This window comes from Podarcis pityusensis (assembly GCF_964106645.2).
Source record: "Podarcis pityusensis genome assembly, chromosome: 2".
In the NCBI taxonomy this organism is placed as follows: Eukaryota; Metazoa; Chordata; class Lepidosauria; order Squamata; family Lacertidae; genus Podarcis; species Podarcis pityusensis.
Window position 1 is genome coordinate 100,908,025 of NC_138029.1, and position 17,724 is coordinate 100,925,748.

The 17,724-nt window shown below is 46.6% G+C and overlaps 1 protein-coding gene across 13 annotated transcripts in view; it reads left to right on the forward strand.

Moving 5' to 3' along the window:
- The first annotated feature begins 1,208 nt into the window (after window positions 1–1,208).
- Window positions 1,209–17,724, forward strand: part of MAGI1 (membrane associated guanylate kinase, WW and PDZ domain containing 1) — a 480,056-nt gene continuing 463,540 nt past the window's right edge. For 3 of the 13 annotated variants that reach the window (XM_080995593.1, XM_080995603.1, XM_080995600.1), the window contains exon 1: window positions 1,213–2,074. In XM_080995593.1, the coding sequence (XP_080851719.1) occupies window positions 1,777–2,074 (298 nt within the window). In that variant the 5' untranslated portion in view covers window positions 1,213–1,776. Of the gene's footprint in view, window positions 2,075–17,724 lie in introns of all 13 variants that reach the window. The other 10 variants (XM_080995604.1, XM_080995602.1, XM_080995605.1 and 7 more) reach the window with 6 other exon arrangements.

Below are 17,724 nucleotides of genomic sequence, written 5' to 3' on the forward strand. Positions count from 1 at the left end.
GGCAAGTGACTGTAGATGTGCACCAATATTTCTGGAAGTTGGATTGTGGGTTGTAAATTCTGTGAATTCAAATTAATCAGAATTTCACCCTCAAACAGGAACAAAATTGCTTCCATAATTGTTTAATGCCACATCACAACTAGTATTTAATTACATATAATTTTGCTGCATTTGGTAGGCTTGCCATACATCAGGAAAATTCCTGTCTTGTCCTGGTTTCCGGCTGTAAAACTGGCGTATGGGGGGGATTTGCCAAATTGGCAAAATGTCTGGGGTGTATGGCAACATGATGGAAAAAAGGCAGGAACAGCTCAAAAAGCTTAAAATCACTATTTTGGGGTTAGGTTTGCCCAACGAAGCTCAACAATTTGGGTTTGTTCTAAAAATAAATAAATAAAAGCTCAGCAATTTGAGGGTCAGGAATTTTACTTTTTGAAATATGGCATCCCTAGTATTTGGTTACATCTTTCAAGATGCTAATATTCCAAGACAGAGAAGGTAGGTAAAAAAATTCACTAATTAATAAATTTCCTCCAAGTAAAAACAATGAAAATCTCACTGTGTGCTCTTTTTTTAAAGCAACTCCTTAGGATGTATGCTTCCATGTACTTCTTACTAAACTCCCTTAGGATTACGGTGTAGCTAAGTAACAGCACAATCCTGAACGTGCTTGCTCAAAAGTAGGTCCAACTGAATTCAATGGTAAATAAAGCGTTAGCATCTTCGCAGCACGATTGTCTGCTAGTTTTCGAAGCAACTCCGTTTTGTTTTTTTAATGAGTGAGCTTAACTCTCGAGTTAAGTGCAGCCTTAACATTTCGTCTCAGGTGGTGCACCTTCCGGCTCAATAAAGCAACAGAAAGGGTGTATAGATAGATAGGCATTCACTTTTTTAAAAAGTACACACGTGCTGCAACTCTGGAACTCAAGCGCCGACCTTTATGCCGATCGTCTGGGCCAGCCTCGGAAAACAAAGGGGACAAATAAGAAACATCTGGCCAGCCTAGATTCTGGTCTGGGTTGCTGCTTATGGGCAATTCAGCCTTAAGGGCAACGGCTTCACTCCCCGCCGGCGCTTCTGTGCGCGCTCACATGCCGGGGAGAGGCGCGCTTTCTCCAAGGGGAGGCGGCCAGGGAGGAGGAGAGGGAGGAGCTTGTGCCGGGCGCCTGCGCCGGCGGTGCCTATCGCTGCTCGCTCGCTCTCTCTCTCTGGCTCTGCTTTGGTCTTGCCAAGAAGCGACCCGAGTGAAATGTAACAAAACAAGCGGCGCCTTCGCCCGCGCTTAAAGGAGCCGCGCTCGCTCGGAGGCGAAACTGAGGGAGGGGGGAGAAGTCGCGGGGAAAGTGGCCCGGAGGAAAGGGGACGAGGACCCTGTTGTTGGTTTGCTTCCTCCACGTTCTCAGGTGGGACGCGGAGCCGCACGGAGGGGAAACTGCGCCGGGGAAGGAGGCTTGCCTACCAAGAAGGAAAGGGGAAGCAGGAAAGCGGCAGGACGAGGGGGACGCGCGCCGGACTCTTGCTGAGGGACCAGGGCCGGCTCGATGGCAGCGGCGCCGTCGGAAGAGGCGCTCGCTGCTGCCGCCGCCGCTGCTGTTGCCGCCGCCGCCGCTTCGGGCAGGACCTGCGCGAAGTTTGCTCGGTGATGGCTTGAAAGTTGCCGGCAGCGCCCGGGGAAGGCTGGCTCGACGGCCCCAGCGCGCCTGCCTGCCTGCCTCGCCTTTCTCCCTCTTTCTGCTGCTGCTGCTGGTGTTTGTTTCGGACTCGGCGAGCAGCGCCATGTCGAAAGTGATCCAGAAGAAGAACCACTGGACGACCAAGGTGCACCAGTGCGCGGTGAGCCGCGGGGCTCAGGGCCAGCTGGGGGTCACCATCCTGGGGGGAGCGGAATATGGAGAGTTTCCTTACGTCGGGGCGACGGCCGAGGAGGACAGCGGCGGAGGCGACGGGAAACTGGGCGAAGGGGAGCTCTTGCTGGAGGTGCAGGGCATCCGGGTGTCGGGCTTGCCCCGCTACGACGTGCTGGGAGTTATCCGCAGCTGCAAGGACCCCGTCCTTTTCAAAGCCGTCAGACAAGGTAAAAGGAAAGGGGCGGGGGGGGAGACTGGTTGGTTTGCAATAGTGCGGGGTTGGGGGGCGAAGACGACGCGGGGATTGCACTTGCGGGAGTTTGGCGCGGAGGCGAGGGGCGCCTCGCCGCTGCGGGACTTGAATCCCTCCACTTTTTTCTTGGTTTGGTGCGAGGAGGACGCTTGGAGATCTGTCTCCTCGACTGCCGGCTTTCTTGGGGTGCTGCTGGAGACTTCGGGGGAAGTTTGCGGGGCTGCGAACGAACTTCAGCCGCCTCCTGAGACGGAGCGACGACGGCGAGGCTGCCGCTGGTCCTGGAAGGGGTTTTGGGGGGGAAGGGGGGGAGCCTCTCTTTCTCCTCCGCAGTGCACCGAGTCTGCGGACAAGGGAACGGGGCTAGTGGCGCAGGAGAAGCTGCGCTCTTTCTCGGACTGGCTCGGGGGCTTCTGGTCTCGGTGTGGAGCCCGTGTGCCTGGTTTGTTAAAAAGTCAAGAGACGACGCACTAGGGTGGGACCTCTGGCTTGACCCGTCTCGAAGGGATGTGTGATGGGTTGATGGAGCTGGCGTAGCTCAGGCAGTAGAGGCTCTCAAAATCTCAGGGTCGTGGGTTCGAGCCCTGCCTTGGGCCAAAAAATTCCTGCATTGCAGGGGGTTGGACTAGATGACCATGTGGGTCCCTTCCAATTCTACGATTCTATGAAGGGAAAGGCACTCTTGAGACGTGAGTTGGAGTGGTGCCTAGCTTTAGCCAGGACAGAAATATGTGCTGGGAATTCTTAAGGTGACCTCTGGGATTTGGGGACCCCTAGCAATGGAAGCAGGATTTTACCCTGCTCAAGATTTCATTTATTTATTTATTTTCGTAAAATAGCTCTCTGCTAGGTCAGGGTCAAGGTCACATCTGCCCGATGTGAACTTCATCATGCTCTGTTTCAAGTGATTTTTTATTTTTTTTTGGACAGGTGTGAAAGTCCTGATTTAGTCCACCCATCAGGGTTGGGTAAACTCTGTTGCATTCTAGAGCCTTGTAACTGACTGGTGCTGGAGGGAGTGATAGGAAGGTGCAGGAAGCTGCCTTATACCTCGAGGCATATCATTGGTCCATCCCACTCAGCAATCTTCTCTACTTATGATCCAATGACTCTCCAGGGTTTCAGACAAGCTTTGTTGTCAGCCTCTCTGGAGATGCCAGGGATCTAACCTGGGATCTTCTGTGTGCAAGGCAGAAACTCTGCCACTGACCTATAATCCACCCCCAAATTAAATGGTTCAAAATTTCTAATCTGCCCCATCCGTAGGGTGAGGTTGGGTTTGCTTCTTAAAACCCTGATGGCAACAGATATCCCTTAAAAAAACCAGGCAGAAAACTGAATACATCTTGGAATCTCAGACCTGTACAAGCAATATTAAAAAAAACCTAGCTAAAGTTTGCTCTTGCTTCAAAGGAAGACTGGGACTTTTTCTGTTTGGAACGGTGGATTCCAATCCTAGTTCCTGAGATACGAGGTGGCCCTATAAAAGAGCGTGCCAAGCCTTCAGAAAGAGGAACTCCATAGGTTCCGTTCCTCCTTTTTTTGTACTGTGCCAGGAGTAAGTCCTGTCTCATGCCTTCCATCACAGGAAGAAGATGCTGCTGCTTCCCAGTCCCATTCCTGGACGAGGCTTGGTTTCCACTTGTTGGACGCTGTTTGAGCTATAAAAGTTGCCTTGGGAGTGGACAAACCCAACAAACTCTTGTTTTGCATTGAGCAGCGTGGGAGGTGTGCCTCCTCCCAGGTCAGCTACTTGGCTGGTCCTTGGGAAGCGAATGAGGGTGGTAGCTGGTGTGTTTAGAAAAGGGGAGGGCTTGGTTTCTATGGGAAGGAAATTGCTGGGTAATGCAGGGTGTGAGTGCGCCTCAGATGCTTATCGGGTCTAAGTAGAGTTTTATTACTCTCCTAAAAGATCACACACAGAAAGATAAGTAATGGGGAACCCTTAATATGTTTTTAAAAAAGAAAGGCTGGAGAACCACAAAGTGTTTTTTTTTAAGTCTCCCAAAATAATGTGCTCTTCAAGTGTTTTTGTCCTGCCCCCCTTACCAAAAAAAAAAGATTACAGTGTTACCTCGGGTTAAGTACTTAATTTGTTCCTGAAGTCCGTTCTTAACCTGAAACTGTTCTTAACCTGAAGCACCACTTTAGCTAATGGGGCCTCCTGCTGCCACCGCACAATTTCTGTTCTTATCCTGAGGTAAAGTTCTTAACCCGAGGTACTATTTCTGGGTTAGCGGAGTCTGTAACCTGAAGCATATGTAACCTGAGGTACCACTGTATTTGTGTGTGTGTGTGTGTGTGTGATCATTCTGTTGGCTTCTTTGCTTTTCTTCTTTGCAGTCTTTGACTGCAAAAGTTGCGATGGGCAAAGCCACCTTCAGGGAGCTTTTTACTGCTGCCATTTTCTTTTTTTAAAAAAGCAGCCACAAATCAAGTCTGCCTTTTTTCTCTCTCCTCGCCCTCTCTCCCTCCCTCTGCCAGTTTGAAAATAACGGAGTCACCCTAGGAGAGAGAGACAGAGGGGAGCATCTTTGCTTTGTTTTGATGCCAAGGCAGTAATTATTTGGGAATGGTGCTCTGATTCTCCTGGGTAAGCCGAACTGCATTCTTCTCCGCTGCCACCCTCCACACATCTCCCTTGGGGACTCGGCTCTAAGTTTTACGGCTTGTGCTGGCTCCTTCAGCCCTGCAGCTCCCGTTCAATTGGAGATGTTCTTTTTAAGAACTGCACCAGCGCCCCTGGCCACAGACGGTTCCGGGAAGGGCTTCTGCAGTTTGTCAAGTGGTGAGTCCCTGGGTCTGGTGGCAAACTCTATTAGGGAGCCAAACAAATATTTCACTTGACTGGACCTAGAGGAATTTCCGGAGAGACCGACTCCTCCCTTCGAATTGGAACATTCGGCTGCTTTGCTGGAGGATGACTCCTTGCCTGTGTGTTTCTTAAGTGTAGGCATGTGATTGCCAGCTGCCTCCCTTGCTTTATGTCAAAAGATTGGCATGGATTTCTACATGGGAAATGGATTATTTCTCTCTCTCTCTCTCTCCACCCCGCCTTCTTCCCCCCTTGCCTGCCAGGAATGGTTTATTTTCTGCTTTGCTGAAATCCCAAACATTTCTTCCTTCAGACTTCCCTAGCAACAGGACGCTTCTGGATCCCTCATAGCCTATGCAGAGACGCTTGTCATTCACTTCTGGCCTGTTCAAGAGCCTGTTCTGGTAGGTGTCATAGCCAGGGATAGTTCTTGTCCCTGTGATTAAGCAAGCCAAGCCACCTTACCCTACCCAGAGCAATGAAAAGATGTGGGTGGGTGTCCATCCCCCTCTGTGGCTTAGAGGCCATTGCCTGGGGATTGGCTGAAAAGCTCTTGACTTCTGCAAGTGTCCTGGACACCAACAAGCTCCTGAATTAACAAGTGGAATTTTTGTCCACAGCCTACCACAGATTCATCGTGCCAGCTGATTAGTTAACAGCTATTAGCTGGGATAGCTAAGTGGAACTTCAATTTCCAGAGGCAGTAAACCTGTGAGAGATTTCACCTGTTTGTGGTGCTTCACAGACACCTGTCTAGAGCAGGGGAAGGGGGCGGGGAGGAGAACCTTTGAGGCTGATCCAGCAGGGCAGTTCTTCTACTCTCGACTGCAAAATGAAAGATGCAAAGAAGCTGCTTTCTCATTCCTCCTCGGAGGCTGTTGGTGGGGTCTTGCAGCCCTGCTTGCTTCCCTTTTCTCCCTGTGTTTTGCTGTTGTGAACTTGAGTAAAGCTCAACAAAAACATAAGGGAAACAGAACAGAGTTAACAGAGAACATTCAACATTGCATAGCCACTCTGTATTCTTTGCATTTAACCATAAGGAGTACCAAAGGGCATCCAGGTATCTTCTTGCTCAGAGACATGAACGTAGATGTCTCCCATGCTTAAATGAGAGATGCACCAGATGTGATAAGCAGTGGTTCTGTTAGAACACTTATTGATGCATCTCATGGTAAAGTTTTATTTAGCCTAGGGCTTGGAGGCAGGAATTAGTCTCTGAGAGGCATCATAGTGTACAGACACATTTCTTCTGTTCCAATCTGCTGGTCAAACAGGTCTTACAGGAAAACTTGCGGAACTTGCTGGCCAGATATAGAAGCAGGAAGAGTGTGTACATGCTACTGAGCAGTGATCCTGTCTTCCATTCTGCTTCTGCCTCTTCTTAATACACAGAGACTGCAAGTCACACTGGAAATATTCTTACCAAAAATTGTGAACTCTTAAATCTTGATTCATGTTTTGACGGGCACGAACTAATACTTAGCAGACCCTTCTTGATTGCCTGGGTTCCCACAAAATAACATTGGGGCGGGTACAGAAAATAAGTTTGGATGTCCGCCTCTCCCCCTTATTTTGTAAAAGGACCGGCCCTACTGTTGGGCAGAGTTTTCAGGTGACTCCTTCCCACGCAGGTGCAGAAGCAAGGTTTAGGATGTGAGCTAGCGGGAAGAGTGCTGTTGCACTCAGGTCCTGTTTGCAGGCTTCCCCTAGGCCTCTGGTTGACCACTTTGAGAACAGAATGCTGGTCTAGGTGGGCCGTTGGCCTGAGCCAGTAGAGCTCTTGTGCCCAAGAGACTTCTAAGCTAGCCTGTTGCCCTGGGATGCACTGGAAGATGTTGTCTCATTGTCAGTGATAAGTAAGGCTGTATTGCATGTCAGCTTTTGTATGTAGAATGGAAAGGAAGGTGCTATCTTGTCGCTGGTCTCGGGCAACAAGATGTCTTTGGTTGGCCAGTCTTGTAAAAGCAGTGTTGGATTGCCTTCTAGTTGCTTGGAGATCCCCACTGCACAGCATTCAAACTCTTGTTTGTTATTAAACATAATGCCACTCGTTCCCTCAAGCAGGATCCTGTTATGCTTGTTAAGTACATTGAGTTGCCCCTGAAATAAATGCCTGTTTCCACTTTTGAAGGCCTAGTGCCAAGCCCATCCTTGGCCCCAACTCCAAATGTGCTTCCCCGTAAGAAGAGGTTTCCAAATCGATGGAACGCTTCGGATGCCAGTAGGTATTCTCCTTGCTTTTGCAATGTGGAGGTTGAGACCTACAAAAACCCTGTGGTGAAACTGACAGGAGACGAAATAAAACCGGTGTTTCCTTACATGTGGGTAAAAAAGGCCAAAGCCTGGCAATGTGATTAAAACTTGCATTTCCTTGCATGGCTTTGTGTCTGTTTTGAGTTGTAGGCTGTTGGCTACAGAGATTATGAAAATAAAGTATGAACTGCTTGTCACTTAAAAATTGAATGTCTAGGTGCATAGGATGCTGCCTTATCCCAAATTGGATCCCTGGTCCCATTTAGCTCACTGTTGTCCGCACTCCAGGTTTTCAGACAGGATGGATTTTTAATCCCTCCCCATTTTTCCTTTTCTTTTTTTAAAAAAGAAATTGCTCTTGCGTTTTCTAATTCGCTGCATGAATCAATCCTTCTAAAGTTACAGCCCGTGAAGATCAGTTTACTTCAGTGATATATTTAGATTATTTTTGGTTGATTTAATTTTTTTTTTAAGGAAACAAAAGAAATTAAACCCAGCATGCCAGCGAAGCAAGACAGTGGTCCTATTTTCTGCTTGCTGTCACATGTGCTGCTTTGACAACATTAATTTGACCCTGAGATGTATGTGAAAGCAGAAGGATGTAATGGTAGATTTCTGTGCAAGGGCTGGCATTAATTACCCAGGCCAGCTGTGGAATGTTAGGCTCAATTACATTTACCAATGCGAATGAAACAGGCTCTTTAAAAGTTATTTGCCTGAGCACTTATTCTGACATGCTTCCCCTGAGGGTGTCTGGGAGGGATGTGATGTCTTCAATAGTCTGAATTTCTCCTCTTGTGTCCCTCCAACACCCTGCCAAAAAAAGAAAGAAAAAGAAACATATATATATATTGGAAGGGTTGGTTAAGGAAGGAAGGGTGGGTCATAATGATCAGTGCTTCAGTGAAAGTTTTGTACCCCTTCAGCAGCTTCATGTATGCAGGGAAGCAAACTGCCAACTTTTGTTAACAGATAACTCAAAACCTCTGGCCACATGTATATTCTAACCATCTGCAGCCAAAGTGTAGAAATAGTTGCAATAGTTCTTTGTGTTTTGATTTCCAAATTCCTGTGCTGGGTAAATGCATAACAGGTTAACCTCCCCACACCCCTTTTTTATATAAATTTTTTTGAAAAAAGTTTCTCGCTGTGGAGGATTTTGATGTGTCTCTTCTTACTGACATTTGTATATGTAAACATGACACATACAGGATTTGGGAAGATGCTTTGGCTTGCAAGTTCTTGGCTGAAGTTCCTTTTAAAAAGGCATGGCTCCCTGGTTTATATTACTGCAGTGATTAGTTACATTATCTAGTGTTCAAACTACAAAACTTGCAGATTAAAACAGATGTACATGGCTTTTTTATAATTATGCCAGAATGCTCTGAACAGCTGACAATCAGTAGTTTATGAATTATGTTTTTCTTTCTTTCTTTCTTTTGACCAGTTAAGAAGAAGGTTTAAATCAATATTGCAGTGTGTAGTTTAAAATTTCCTTTTTTTTCTCCTATGAATTTTACCTTGCTGCTGTTGAGCCGATTTTCTTTTTCAAGATCGTTTATTGCAATAATTGTGTCTTGCAGGATCACTGTGCCACCTGTTGTATAAGTTCCCATTATATAGTACCATATGGCACACAATAAGGGGAAAATACAGCAATTTTATGGAAGCACGTGCTCAAAGAGCAGTGGTGGAAGCTGCAGAGATTAGAGCATCTTCGAATGAGAGGCAGGTACTGGATGGCCGGACATCCAGGTAGATTCTTATTTCAGATTATCCAGCTCTTGCACAAAGCTGTATGTGCAAATCTTAGTGTATACCAGGGGCCAGCAAACTCTTTCAGCAGGGGGCCGGTCCACTGTCCCTCAGACCTTGTGGAGGGCTGGACTATATTTTGAAGGGGGATAAAGAACGAATTCCTATGCCCCACAAATAACCCAGAGATGCATTTTAAATAAAAGGACACATTCTACTCATGTAAAAACAAGCTGATTCCCGGACCGTCCGCGGGCCGGATTTAGAAGGCGATTGGGCCGGATCCGGCCCCCAGGCCTTAGTTTGCCTACCCATGGTGTATACTATTCAGAAGACAACCTTTTGAGTGTAATGTATGACAGCCTACTCCAGAGTAGAGTCTCCCTAGTTTTATTCCAAGGAAACCTCCAGTTTCTGCTCTTGACTTGTGGTGGTGCTCTGAAAAATTGGTAGTCCACTTGCATATGGCTCCCTTTCTCACTTGCTCATGGTTCATAACTTGCCAGTTGGCAACTGCTATTCTGCAGCAAGTACAGATTTATAACAATGCAATCGCCAACCATGCTTTCCATGGGAAAGGCAGCATTGATTAAAGATGACACATTTTGTTCCAAAAACCTAAGCATTGTGTTAACAGCAGCCGTTTAATTGTTGAATGCTTGTGTGACGCACCCATTGAGCTAAGTGCTGGCATACCCTTGCACATGGTATGAAATTTAACACAAGACATCTGTGTACTGGGTGCTTAAAATCTCAGAGAGAATGCTCCCTGTAAGCATTTAAGAAGAGTTTGGATTTGATATCCCGCCTTTTACTCCCTTTAAGGAGTCTCAAAGCGGCTAACATTCTCCTTTCCCTTCCTCCCCCACAACAAACACTCTGTGAGGTGAGTGGGGCTGAGAGACTTCAAGGAAGTGTGACTGGCCCAAGGTCACCCAGCAGCTGCATGTGGAGGAGCGGAGACGCGAACCCGGTTCCCCAGATTACAAGACTACCGCTCTCAACCACTACACCACACTGGCTCTTTACCAGGGTTTGGAATGTAAAAAGGGATCCTCTTTAGCAGCGAACTGATGTGCACGGTTCTTGCCATTCGCCTTTACAAAGAGCAAGTTAACACTTTATATTTTTTTGCCTTGTGTTCTTCGGTGTTGGCTTCAATTGCTTTCTGTTTACAATTTTTCAAGAATTAATATGATCCTTTAACGGGATAAAATTGGATTATGTTTTCCACAATAAGGTTAAATCTTTCAGCCTCATTATTAAATAATACTGCAGGCTTTCATTTTTAGGGGCTGCCAGATCATAGTGCAATTATCCTTCAAATTACAGTGTTAATTGCAACCGATGTTTGAAAATTATTGCCATGTAGGGTATTAAATAATTTAACTACTCTTGGTGGTTGTGCAGTGTGTGTGTTTAAAGCTGTTTACAAACTTGAAATTTAAATGTGCTTTTGGTCTCCCAAAGAACAAGAGCCTGAATTTAGAATTCAGCCTTTCTAGCTTGTTTCACAAGCTGCCACTGCACACTTCTCCCCCCCCCTTTAATTAAAATTGGAGACACCTTCTTCCCCCACTGCTTATGCATCTGAAAAGGATATATTGTAAACAAGTTGATACTTCTGTGACCTCACAGAAGTCACCTTTCTTGATTGGAAGGAGACAGGCCTTACAGCACTCAGCCACACAGAGATCCATTGGGAGAGTGTCACAGGAGCATGTCAGTCAGTAATCACACAGTTCAAAGTTGGAGCTAACTATTTATTAGCGAAAACACAATCCCCACAGACTTGGCTGAGGATCGGGCCTAATGAGCACAGCAGCTCATTCCCAGTGGTCTTATTCAATGAGAATTAGTTACCAAGACTGAAAGTCCCTGCCTCCTCACAGCCGTCATAAGTCCCCTCCTCTCCAGGACTTCCCCCAAGCAATCGGAGACTGCGTCTGCATGCGGCCAACCTCTCCTCTGCCCTTTTCATTCCTCTCCTGGTTCTGGGAGACAGTGGGAAGGGGAACTTGTTGCAGCAGGAGTGAGGGGGCGGGGAGACCCCTGTGACTCTTCACCACCCCGATTCATCTCTGCCTCTTGGCCTCCCTCCTCTCCTGCTTCAGCTTCTGCCTCTGGTTCTAGACTTCTCTCTGCCACAGACTCTCCCTGCTCACTAAGTCCTCTTACTTCTTCAGCTTCCGACACCTCCTTCCAGCCTCCGACACCTCCTTCAGCTTCCGACACCTCCCGGTCTTCTCTCTCTTCCTGTGACCACTCATTGTAGTCCCACCACCACATCCTTGTCCTGGGATGTTCTTCATTTGTAGGCTGCAGTGCCCAAACAGAAGGGTTGAGGTGTGGGTATTAAAATTCAGCCTGCAGGACCAGTTTGTGGGGAAATAAAGCATAATTTGTTGTTGTTGTTGTTGTTGTTGTTTAGTCGTGTCCGACTCTTCGTGACCCCATGGACCAGAGCATGCCAGGCACACCTGTCTTCCACTGCCTCCCGCGATTTGGTCAAACTCCTGTTTGTAGTTTCGAGAACACTGTCCAACTGTCTCATCCTCTGTTTTCCCCTTCTCCTTGTGCCCTCAATCTTTCCAAATGCCCGTGGCAGTGTGTATAGTGCTGAGTGTGGTTCAAATCTCTGTAAAGTCTTGAAATTTGCTTTGGAACACTTCTGCCAGATTATATCCTCTATGTTTAGACACGCATGCACTGTGATGTGGTAGACATCACTGGCTCATTTTGTTTTCGTACATTTATATCTCCTCCTTTCATCCAAGGCAGCATACACGATTCTCTGTCTCCCTACACCCATTTTATCCTGCTAACAGTCCTGCAAGGTAGGTTGGCTTCACAGCTGGGTGGAGATTTGAACCCAGGTTCCCCACTTTCCTAGCTCACCCACTTTTAACCACTTTACTGGCTCACTTTTTGCTGCATTGCGTGTGTTTAAAATTATAGACATACCTTCACGCGTACCCCTTTTTTGCATCTTTATATTACATGAAATAAAATCCTTCCAACTCTTACCACTCTGTGATTCTATGAAATAACCAAGGGAAGAAATAATTAGCTGGAATTCCCGTCCCGCTTTTTGACTGTGGAGTCCTCAAGTCTTGGGTCTGAAGACAGCCTCGTGTCACCTTGAACAACGCAACTATACTGCAGTGTTTGTGCAGCTATAAAAGGGAGAGGATGATTCCCCCCCACCTGTCCTAAGCCCTTGGAATAACACAAAGATAGAAATGTGAATTAAATTGGTGTACAAATCTGTGAATACATCATTATTTAATACTGCCCTAAAGATACAGCTATATATGTTCAGTTGTAAGGTCTTGTTTTGTTTTTAGAAAGAGAAGAGAAGGCCACATTTGCCTGCTGCTTTTTCAGCTTAAAATGGTCATGCATCCAAACATCTGTCTGAGCTCCCAAATCCTACAGGGGCAGCAGAGAGATCATACAGGGAAAGCAAAAATAAGTCTGTCTTGGGATGGAGCTGTTTTAAGAATGCAAGTCCTTTTAAGTATTTAAGAGCTAGTAACATCTCAGCGCTAAAGACTTTATTCTCATTACTTATACATCTTCTGCTTCATTTTAGGAGTAAAGGGTGCCCATCTATTATTTAGGAGGCCTGTTGGGTTGGTGGGAAAAAAAAAGGCCAAAAGCAATTCTTGTGCTGCCTCCTCCTCTCAGAAGCTCCTCTTAACTTTCAAGCAACTATTTGACAACCTGCATTTAAACTCCACCGTTGGATAAAAATATGGACTGAGTGCATTTTGTGAGGCAAGCAGAGAAAGGCCACGGTTTTTCTGTTTGATGAGAACGCCTGTCTGTTCCATCCCTCCTGCCTCGTCCCATAAAGTGGTACTGGAGGAGTCGGGAACCTGTGGCCATCCAGACTCCAGCTCCCATTATCCCCAGGCAGCATGGCCAGCGTTGTAGTGGTCAGTCCAGCAACATCTGGAGGGTACAGGTTCTTTACCTCTGTGGTACAGGCTGGTGCTGGTGAAGGCAAAGTCACACCTCTGTGGCTTTTGTCAGGGGACTGTCCAAAGTGTAGCCAGGAAGCCATTTTACAGTGTTACCCTCTTAAGGAATATTAGTAGTTAGCAAGGCAGGGCACCACCTTAACCTTTGTTCCACTCCTACCTGCAGGGCCATGGCCAGAAAGTAGTGATGCAGGAGTTCTTCTCAGATCCTTGGTTCTTAGGCTGTGGGGTCTCCTGCAGGATTCTGTTCTGTCCCCCATCTTGTTTAACATCTACATGAAGCTGTGGGGAGATGTTGTCACTAAAATTGCTGATCACACCCAGTTGTGTTTGTCTGACTCTGCTGGGTTGGGTGGAGTAGCGCAGTTCTTGGAGGGCCAGGATGAGGACCAGCAAGTTGAAGCTGGCACCTCTAGGTGGCTAAGGCTTACCTAGTGGTACCATGGGTTAAATACGCTTCAGGTTACATACGCTTCAGGTTACAGACTCCACTAACCCAGAAATATTACCTCGGGTTAAGAACTTTGCTTCAGGATGAGAACAGAAATCGTGCTCTGGCGGCACGGCGGCAGCAGGAGGCCCCATTAGCTAAAGTGGTGCTTCAGGTTAAGAACAGTTTCAGGTTAAGAACGGACCTCCAGAACAAATTAAGTACTTAACCCGAGGTACCACTGTACAGGCAAAGATTAGAACAGGGGTTTGATTGCAGAATTGGAAGGGTCTTCTAGGAATCCTTTTGCTCAACGTGGGGCTCAAACCCACGACCCTGAAATTATGGTGTCTCATGCTCCACCGGCTGAGCTAACTTGTTGGTTTATAAGTTACCACTCTAGCTGCCATTTTGATCTCAATAGCAGTTTGTTTTAGAAGCCTGCCAAGCATCCCCTTTGCATCCTGGATAGCTGCACAGCAGTCCGGTGCCTTACAGATGTTGTTGGACCACAGTTCCCACCAACATCTTCTGAATAACACATTCGCTGCTCCTGAATTAGGGTCTCTGTCTTCCTTGCCCCCTTCTTTTCATGGTTTTAGCAAATGCTTCTTAAAATATGCATTATTCATCTATAGCATCTGGATTCTGGCATCTTCTGGTTGGGCCTCTCACAGCTTTTTCTCAGAGTTTATTTCCTTAATGCAATTGAGTGACTTAATTAGTTCTGGGGCTAATCTAGCATTAGCAAAATGCGTTTGTCAATACTTCTTTGTCCCAGTCACATAGGACTGTCTAATGTGGTTTGTCATATATTCTTCAGAATAGCTTTGCATTGCAGTTCTTAGCTACTACTAGAAATATATTCTGCAAGATCAAAATTTTGTGACCAGAAGGGACACATTCAGTGACTGGTTCGTTTTATGCAAATTATAGCACAAACTTCTTGGCTTGCAAACATTGGCCTTATGCATGTTTCCCTCAAGAACTGGTACTCATAGAAGAGGCATGGTACATTGATGGGCAATAGCCATCCAGCAAACCCTCTTAAATAACATATCGTACAAACTGAAATGGAAGGGTTGAGCATGCAAAATATGTCTGTCCATGGTATTATTGTTCAACTTGCATGCTGATCATAACTACGTCAATACCATTATTTTTCGCTCTATAAGACGCACCAGACCACAAGACGCACTTAGTTTTTGGAGGAGGAAAATAAGAAAAAAAATATTCTGAATCTCAGAAGCCAGAACAGCAAGAGGGATTGCTGCGCAGTGAAAGCAGCAATCTCTCTTGCTGTTCTGGCTTCTGGGATAGCTGCGTAGCCTGCATTCGCTCCATAAGACGCACACACATTTCCCCTTACTTTTTAGGAGGGAAAAAGTGAGTCTTATAGAGCAAAAAATACGGTAAGTCTTCCTTGTAAGATTGTAGGCTAAAGAGTGTTTTATTCTTGCCGCGGGCAGGGGGACACCAGTAATAAGACTCTGGTTTTATACCTGGAGTTCAAACAAGGATCTTTGAAATGAGATGCACTGAAACTTTAAGACTATGCTATGGCTTTGTTTGCATGTAATGCTAAACTGTGGTTTAGCGTTTCAAGGACACGTTGCAGTGAGCCTTGAGCTTGCACACTATGCATTCTCTCTCTGTTCTCCCCAGCCCAGCTTTGAGGATGACTTTGGAAGCTTCATCTTTCACTTTAAACTAACCACAGCTTGTCATGATGTCTGAATACAAGCAAACTGTGATCTCAGCTATGATTAGTGGACACAAGCCAACTTCAATCTACGAAACTGGCTTATTTTCATTAACCGTACTTAATTAGCCACAGTTTAGGTTTTGGAGGGAGCTCTAAACTGTGGTTAATCTAAAACGAAAGCAGAAACTTCTGATCTCTGCCTCGTGGCCATGCCAGAGAGGGAGAGGAGAGAAGGTTACTGCAGTTCAGCCTCATAAAGCTAAACCGTTGTTTAGCATCTTGTGAAAACTGGGCATGTGTGACCCTGGACCCAAACACTTTCTCTTAGCCTGACCTACCTCATAGGGCAAAACCTTAAGGTCTTTGGGGAAGGGCAGGAAAAAGTGTGTAGAAACCTCATCTACCACCAGGAACAATACCATGAAGGGGAGAGAGGCAGGCAAAGGCTAGGCTCCTGCTCCAGCTAGGCCAGTTTTCTTCAAGTGTGAGGGTCTTTAATTTGTTCATTGCAATTTGTCCAAGTTCTAAGCAACTTTGGGACATAGATATACCATAGCTGTTAACTTTCAGATTTGAAAATAAGAAATCAGCAGCCTCACCTGTCCCAGAGACAGTCTACAGGATACAGCGGTGCCTCGCAAGACGAAATTAATCCGTTCCGCGAGTCTCTTCGTCTTGCGGTTTTTTCGTCTTGCGAAGCACGGCTCTTAGCGGCTTAGCGGCTATTAACGGCTTAGCGGCTTTAAGAAAAAGGAAACAAACTTGCAAGAACTCGCAAGATGTTTCGTCTTGCGAAGCAAGCCCATAGGGAAATTCGTCTTGCGAAACGACTCAAAAAACGCAAAACCCTTTCGTCTAGCGAGTTTTTCGTCTTGCGAGGCATTCGTCTTGCGGGGCACCACTGTATCTAACAATCTGGGATAGTAGCGGGAAGCAGCGGGAAATGGCGCTGGAATAAGGGAATTTCCCGCAAAAAATGGAAGGTTGACAGCTATGGATATACTAAATAGGCTGCACTCGATTTCGAAGCCAAGAACTGCATGGGCCTCATTTTGCGCAGTGTGTAATGTACCCGCTGGGATGCATGTGGGCAGTTGCTCTCAGAGAGCATGGGCAATTCCAGCTTCCCTTGGATTCTGCCTATTTTTTTTCTATCCAGCTCTTGGGATCCAAACTGAGGTACATGGGGGTAAATACACTTTAAAATTGTGACATTTGCTTCCTTATCCTTAAGCATGTTTGCTTGGAGATAAGTCTCTTTTTGTTCAGTGGGACTTGGGCAACCATACATTTAAAGTTATACCACCTTAAACAGTCATGGCTTCACCCAAAGAATATTGGGAACTGTAGTTTGTGCTGAGAATTATTAGGACACCTCTATCTCCCCTTCCCAGAGTGGTTTAACAATCAGTCCCTCTTTGTGAGGAGAATAGAGACAACTCTCAGCACTTTTAACAAACTACAACTCCCAGAATTCTTTGGGGGAAGCTGTGACTGTTTAAAGTGGTGTCGTAGCACTTTAAGTGTATGTATTGAATGTTGCCTTGGTTCCAAGCAGATGTGCTTAGTATTGCAGCCTTGAGTGCATGAGCCGGCCCACCTATTAGGCGACCACCTCAGGTAGCAGATCCCAATGTAGATATTAGTTCCTGCCCCCCTTGCTCCTGATGTAGATCTTCACTCATCCCCTCTTCCCTGGTGAGGAGGGAGTGCCATTTTGTGGTTCGCCTCAGGTGCCAAAATGTCTTGGGCTGCCCTGGCTCTCTCACACACAAACAACGTTCTGGATTAGTGTTTTTTTTTTTTAAAAAAAGAAAAGGTGAAGGACCCCTGACAGTTAAGTCCAGTCGCAGACGTCTCTGGGGTTGCGGTGCTCATCTCGCTTTACAAGCCGAGGGAGCCAGCGTTTGTCTGCAGACAGTTTTTCTGCATCATGTGGCCAGCATGACTGAGGCGCTTCTGGCGCAACGCAACACTGAAACCAGAACAGCGCAATGAAACGCTGTTTACCTTCCCTCTGGAGCGGTACCTATTTATCTACTTGCACTTTTGGGCATGCTTTTGAACTGCTAGGTTGGCAGGAGCTGGGACACAGCAACGGGAGCTCATTCCCATCGCGGGGATTCGAACCGCTGATCAGCAAGCCCAAGAGGCTCAGTGGTTTAGACCACAGCGCCGCCCGCGTCCCATTGGATTAGATTACTGCAGTACAATTGTGAGCGGGGAAGTAACTCCAGCTGTGCTCCATAGGGTTTACTCTCAAGAAAGGCCTGCCTAGATTAGCAGTCTCCATGGCTGAAGGAGCTGGCTTCTTAGAAGCACTAAGCCAAATAGATACAAGCCTCCTGGCTGCCAAACATTTAAGACTGTGGCAAAGCAAGTGATTGCTCTTGAAGGGAAGTGTCTCCTCTCCTTGCTCTCAACTTTGTGAGCGAAGACGCTTGCCGGACTTTACAAGGCGGCTGTGCTTGGCACCCAGCTTCTAAGCAGAAGACATTTCAGAGCAGGGTGAGCTTAATTTAATTGAAACGGATGACTTTGCAATAGCCGAGCTGCCCGTGAAATGGGGAATGGTGCGTACGCTTGTTATCTTTGCTGCATAAGCTTGTGGCGGCGCATAAAAAGAGAACTGTGGCGCTTTGATCTGGGGATAGAGCTCTCTGTGAAGTTTGCTGCTGAG